Source organism: Quercus suber, unplaced genomic scaffold (genome assembly GCF_002906115.3).
Source record: "Quercus suber isolate HL8 unplaced genomic scaffold, Cork oak 2.0 scaffold_165, whole genome shotgun sequence".
In the NCBI taxonomy this organism is placed as follows: domain Eukaryota; kingdom Viridiplantae; phylum Streptophyta; class Magnoliopsida; order Fagales; family Fagaceae; genus Quercus; species Quercus suber.
The window spans coordinates 417,720-424,720 of NW_027069626.1; the positions used below are offsets into that span (position 1 = coordinate 417,720).

Sequence of the window (7,001 nt, forward strand, 5' to 3'; positions counted from 1 at the left end):
CCTTGACTCTATGTTTGGGTCAAGAGAGATTGAATTCGAGACTTGCTCAGAAATCAGAGAGAGAGAGAGAGAGAGAGAGAGAGAGAGATTGAATTGGAGCCTTGCTCAGAAATCACAACTAAGACTAACCTGGAATGATGATGAACTGAACCAAGATGAATAGTGACAATAATAACTTGTAATTAATTGTGAAACTGTCCATGGCTTACGGATGAACACACAGGCATGCACAAGGGCACAAGAGAGAGAGATAATAGTGTTTTAATAGAATTGTGTGGTGGAGAGTAGTGGAGAATATGTTTGTTCGGGAAGTGGGGCAATGAAATGGATATTTTTGTCAAGGGGAATCAACCACCAGACCAGACAACTCAAGTTTTCAGGCTTTATACGGGCACTTCTTTTTCAAATGCTGACGGCCAATGCCCAATAATTTAAAAAGTTAACCAAGCTCAATTCTACTAAATTGCCAGGTTAGGCCCACTCATAAAGCGTCAAAAACCATCGTTTCACCTGAGCCCATACTAGCATGGAGCTCACAAATATAATAATAACAATAATCATGACATTTACCCAAAAAATAAAAACAATAATCATGACACTGTTGATAAGGATGTGGCACAATACATTTTTTGGCATTCACCTCGCAATTCTGCAACTAATGTTTACACGGTAAAATAGCTTTTCACATGGCAATTCCCGTTTGATAAGCAAATGCGACAACAAACTGATACAGCACCAAGCCGAAGAAAAAAAATCAACAAAGGCTTGGGGTCACCAGGATACGATGTACATGAATTACAAAGACGCAAACAAAGCCATATTGTCATCTCAATACGGGGGTTGGGAGGAAAAGCACACCAAACAAGTATACAGATAGGTCAGATTTCTCATCTAACCCTGCATGCTGCAGGTCCCCCAGGGGAACAATTTGGGTTGGGAGATCGACAACTAGCACCTGGACCAACATTATTGACAAACCTGTGATGCATCCGGTAATCTGGGATTCCACCCATGGCAAATGCACCGCCACCAACAGTTGATGATGATGAGTATTCATTCACACCATCACCACAGCTTTGTAGGGGTTCCAAAGTTTCAACTACATCACTCATCAAGGGCCTTGCTTTGGGATTCTGGCTCAAACAATAGTATGCCAAGCTGCAGGCTTTCTGTGCTGCCCTTACTGAGTACTGATTCTCCAATCTTGGGTCAATTATTTGAAGCAACTTTCTCTTGTCATTCAGTTTTGGCCGGGCCCAATCTACCAGATTCTGCTCCTTGCTTGGTCTTGTCTTATCAACAGACTTTCTTCCTGTCAAAAGCTCGAGAAGAACGACTCCAAAGCTGTACACATCACTCCTGGCAGTCAGATGCCCTGCCCATTTCATATAGACTTCATTCAGAAAAGCCCGCAAACACAAATTAATACTCCTAAAGCATAGAATTCATGAAAACTAGACACACAACATACAAAATCATTGCTGTTGTAATTCAATAAGAGCAACGAAAAGAAAAAAGAATTGTATTGATCCAATACAAGCCTTAAATGGTACTAATAACAATATGGCACCCACCAGCCACCCCACTCCAAATAACCTTGCTGTCAGTCATTTCTTAGAACTGTTGCAACAAAATGTCATTCCACCATTGAATATAAAAGACCGATCCAAATCCAAATCCATTTCCCAGTTTTTAATTTTTTTTATTGGGAAGTTCATATATGCACCCAATAGGTTTTGAACCCACTACCTTACCCACCACCCTTTTTATGGGAGGAGGAGATGCTGTTTGAGCTGGAGCTTGTTGGCTTCAATTTGCAGTTGATTAATCTTTCAATCATAGAAAAAGTTTTTCTAACTTCTTATTCCTAGATCAATTATTTTCTGACAAATCAAGCTTTTTTGAGATATGCGGAAACCTTACCGGTCATCACATATTCAGGGGCAGCATAACCATAGGTTCCCATTACTCGAGTTGACACATGGGTCTCATCACCTTGTGGTCCAGCTTTAGCAAGCCCAAAATCAGAAAGCTTTGCTGTATAATCCTGTAGATGCAAAGGCCAGGAAAGATGGTAATAAGAGAATTTCTACATTCATGAACCGCTAAGGAGGGAGGGAAAAAAAGAAACACCACTTACAGAGTCCAATAATATGTTAGAGGTTTTGAAGTCCCTGTAGATAACCGGCCTTTCAGCATTATGAAGAAAAGCAAGCCCTTTTGCAGCTCCAAGAGCAATCATCATTCTTGTGGCCCACGATAATGATACAGCAGCCTCTGAAGCCCTCAGGAAAAATTATATCAACTTTAGTTAATGAATTATTGCCAGAAACCAAGTAAAATGTCATAATGTTGTCAGAAAAGTATATGACAAATCTTGATTAGCACTATCGTCCCCCCAATAAATCATCAAAAACTCATGAACCAAAACAGGCAGAATCGGCACAGCAAATATAACTATTTTCATAAATATAAAAAGATTTAGTCACCAAATGCCAGCAGCAGTGTCACCAATAATCTATTTAAGTACACCAAAAAGTTAATATTTAACATATTTATTAGTAGATTGAGCCCTTTCATAAAAATTCACATATTAGATTAACCTGGTTGGCTTTTGATGCTCTCTTATATTATGTACTTCATAAATTGGCCAAACTGCAAAAAGAATCCTTTGGGTTTGGGTCAGTTGCAAACCAACCCTTGTGCTATAACTGACAGAAAATGGTTACATGGTGTGCACATGGCCACTTTACTATAAATTTTAAAAAAAAAAAAAAAAATCATTTTGACAAAAATATGTGCACAACACATGAATATTTTTTTGTCAATTATAGTTAACAGAATTGAGATGTAGGGGTCAATTTGGACAATTCTTAAACCTCAAGGGTCAATAATACAAAATTGAAAGTACAAGGATCAATTAGCAATTGACCCAAATTCCAAGGGAACTTTCTTGCATTTTTTCCCTCATAAATTTCACAAAGATCAAGCAGAAAATAAGGATCAGGCTCATTTGTCTATCAAACTTTTCAACAGTTACACTAAGAAGTACTGAAGTAGCACCCAAATGTTGCTAGATCATATTACATAAGAAGGGAAGTGTATTGGGAAAATATCTACACTGTTCACAAGGACTTTGGATAGCTAACAAAGAAACCTTATGAAACAAGTAAAACACAGTGATGAGGGTTCAGTTCATCATCGCTCTTTAGAAATGTTGAGGGCCTTGGCTCGGTGCCCTGAGATGAGGTTAAATTTTGGAGACTGACAGATTGTACCAACCCCTTGGGCCATGCACCTGCTACCTTTGAGAGTACATAATGCTCATCTTGTGGAAACCCCCTTTTAAAACACTTAATCACAGAGGCAGTTCATGACTTTGCTACCAAATATGGAAATTTTGGTGGTCCCTAAAAGCATTTTGGAATAGCTTGATCAAATGCACAAATTTTATGGAGTTTTCAATTGCTTAGAGAACTCAAATATATACATCTCACACACATTGCATCATTTTTCCACAAATGAGAAACAAGGTCCATTAGTTCACTGGTCCAAGACCTAGAACCACAGTCTTGTGCCTTTACTATCATACAAGTCTTTCAGGTTTAGGAATTAGAGTCTTCCTTTGAAAATTAAGCATTTTGAGGCTCTAATAAATTTCAACTCAATGAATTACATGTGGTCTGATTCTCTGTCAAGTGAGGTATGTATGAACCTTGAAATTCTTTTTCTTAAGATCAAACCCAAAATCCAACAAACCCAATCTATTCTTTTTACTTTTTTTGTTTTATGTTTTGGAAAGTACTATTATTTTTTACTTGCTTCTTTTTATTTAGTTAGTTATGTTTTATCCTGTCTTATTCATTGTTGTGCCTATCCTGCTTGATTCAATTAATATTGAAAAGGCTGCATTTCATCAATACAGACTGGCTCTTAGGGCAAATTGGGTCAGTGATATCTTCCTATTATATAACCTATCTCATAACTGCCACTTGGTTTTCAAGGACTGATTTTAACAACAACAATAAAGTTCTTATCTTATAATGTAATAAAAGAATAAATTGACAACTCCTTCCTTCCAAAATGAATATACGCTAATCTCTTTGACAATTATGATCAGACCTCTTATGGACCACGAGGCATCATTCTCACACACAAATCGTGCAAGACACATGTTGCTCTTTTTTTATTAGGACAATTGCTGCCTTACGACAATTCCCACTAAAATATCCTCTTATAGGTCGCCCATGCTCTAAATGATTCACAATAACAGGATCGTAGCATGACAGAATGTCATTAGCTATGCCCTCCCAAACTAACAAAAATGCTCCTCAGAGCAAAAGAAAGGGTTGAATTGAATGAACTCAATTAAGGTCTCCTAAAGACGGGAATGAGAACAAGATATCTATAAATTAGTCTTCTTCCCCCCACAGAATTACCTCACTCTCCATTCTCCTCTCAAACTTCAGCTATCAACCATGTCATCTAGCTTCTTATAATGCACCTTCTCCTTCAAGTGCAGGTGTTTACATCGGGTTGAGTGCATTGAAGCAAGCAATTTTATAGCAATATTGACAATGCAGTCATAAAAAGAAGTAGCTGCCACACATTATTATTATCTTTGTTACGCTCTAACTCAGTCTAGAAGATGAACAAAAACGTAGCAAAACAAAAGTAGAAATCCTAGAACTGTATTTAGAAGAGAAACAGAGAGTAAGAATTAGGGGCACAGAACATGTTTTCATAGTTGCAAGAACACTGCGTTTGATAAAGTTACATTTACAATAACAGCTAACTATGGTTTACTGCCTATGAGAGTAGTATAGAAATCTGCAAAGAGAATGAAAGAAAGAAGATGTTGCATACTTCGAAAGAGGTGATTCTCAAGGCTGCCTCGGAACATGAACTCGTAAACGAGTAACCTGTGGTCATCCTCGCAACAATATCCAATCAACTTCACCAGATTGGGATGCCTAAGCTGGCCGAGAAAATTAACTTCGGTCTGTGATAGCAGGCAGCAGGTGATGATAATAATAATAATATGAATGAAAGATACATGTATGTAAATAATAATATGAGAAGAGAGTCTGTGAGACATTGACATACAAGCCACTCTCGGTGTCCCTGAAGGCCCTCTTTGTTGAGAACCTTAACAGCAAGGGAATGAGAACAAGATATCTATAAATTAGTCTTCTTCCCCCCACAGAATTACCTCACTCTCCATTCTCCTCTCAAACTTCAGCTATCAACCATGTCATCTAGCTTCTTATAATGCACCTTCTCCTTCAAATGCAGGTGTTTACATCGGGTTGAGTGCATTGAAGCAAGCAATTTTATAGCAATATTGACAATGCAGTCATAAAAAGAAGTAGCTGCCACACATTATTATTATCTTTGTTACGCTCTAACTCAGTCTAGAAGATGAACAAAAATGTAGCAAAACAAAAGTAGAAATCCTAGAACTGTACTTGGAAGATAAACAGAGAGTAAGAATTAGGGGCACAGAACATGTTTTCATAGTTGCAAGAACACTGCGTTTGATAAAGCTACATTTACAATAACAGCTAACTATGGTTTACTGCCTATGAGAGTAGTATAGAAATCTGCAAAGAGAATGAAAGAAAGAAGATGTTGCATACTTCGAAAGAGGTGATTCTCAAGGCTGCCTCGGAACATGAACTCGTAAACGAGTAACCTGTGGTCATCCTCGCAACAATATCCAATCAACTTCACCAGATTGGGATGCCTAAGCTGGCCGAGAAAATTAACTTCGGTCTGTGATAGCAGGCAGCAGGTGATGATAATAATAATAATATGAATGAAAGATACATGTATGTAAATAATAATATGAGAAGAGAGTCTGTGAGACATTGACATACAAGCCACTCTCGGTGTCCCTGAAGGCCCTCTTTGTTGAGAACCTTAACAGCAACGGGGAGGGATTTGAGGCCAACTCTGACATTCTCGTCAATGTAACCCTTGTAGACAGTGCCGAAACCGCCTTCGCCTAGAATGTAATCGGAGCGAAAACTCTTGGTGATAGTCTCGAGCTCGTACAATGTGAAGGCAATAACGTGAGTGTAGAGGAGAGCATTCTTTCTGGAGTCCTCGAAGTTGCGAGGGGTTGAAGAAGGATCACTCAGATCTGATATGGACCGATTGTACTTCTTGTCCTTGTCGGTGTGACCGTGAGTCGGTAACATGTGGAGCTGAGGAACTGCTTCCAATTTTACATCTCTCAAAGGTCAATACTCGATAATGCACTTTGAATTGAACAATTTTTATACCAAGTGCTACTGTTTTATAATTACTTGAACTAATATTGATATGCAACATTTTTGAGGTAAAAAAAAAAGGAGAAATTATGAAAATTGAGCTCATAGAGAGAGTAGAAATGAAAGAGAGCAAGGAGTAGATCTGAACTCAGTGAGAAATTGTGAGGAAAAGGAGTAATGATTAATAAAGCAAAAAGAGAGAGAAGTAAGGAAGTAAGTAACCTTGAGCATGAGAAACAACAGCAGATTCCTCTCTAGTGCCGCAATTGCCCATAGTGGCTGTGGCTGTTTGTGCAAAATGTGACGTGCTTTTGTGATGCTGCTTAGCTTTAGCTGTAACCGCAAAGCAATAGCAATAGCAGCAGCAGCTGCTGAGCTGGAGCTGGAGCTAAAGCTGAAACTGACTTTTTATAACGACGAATCAGTAAGGATGGTACTAAAACTAATGGCAGTAGCAATGGGAGTGAGAGTAGTGTGGTTGTTGTACTACAAACAAGAGTAGCGCTCGGAGTCGGAGTGGTTGTGGTTGTGGTTGTGATTGTGGTCGATGTACTCCTAATGGCCCAGACCCAGGGTTTCATTCTTCGCTGCCTTCTCTCTCTTTCACTCCCCTTATTTTTTTCCCCAGCTTAATAATAAATTAAATAAAAAGACGTATTTCTAATTTTCTCACTTTTAATATAGAACTCTCTCTCTCTCTCTCTCTCTCTCTCCTAAGACTTTTTT

At 38.5% G+C, this 7,001-nt stretch overlaps 1 protein-coding gene across 1 annotated transcript; it reads right to left on the reverse strand.

The window, feature by feature from the left end:
* Positions 1 to 578: 578 nt before the first annotated feature.
* On the reverse strand, positions 579 to 7,001 carry LOC112023960 (probable serine/threonine-protein kinase PBL8). Its single transcript, XM_024056592.2, has 6 exons — positions 6,498 to 7,001; positions 5,880 to 6,217; positions 5,640 to 5,775; positions 2,141 to 2,277; positions 1,924 to 2,047; positions 579 to 1,375 (listed from the first exon to the last, which is right to left on the reverse strand). The coding sequence occupies exons 1-6, from the start codon at positions 6,547 to 6,549 to the stop codon at positions 888 to 890; spliced, it is 1,275 nt and encodes a 424-aa protein (XP_023912360.1). The 5' UTR covers positions 6,550 to 7,001; the 3' UTR covers positions 579 to 887.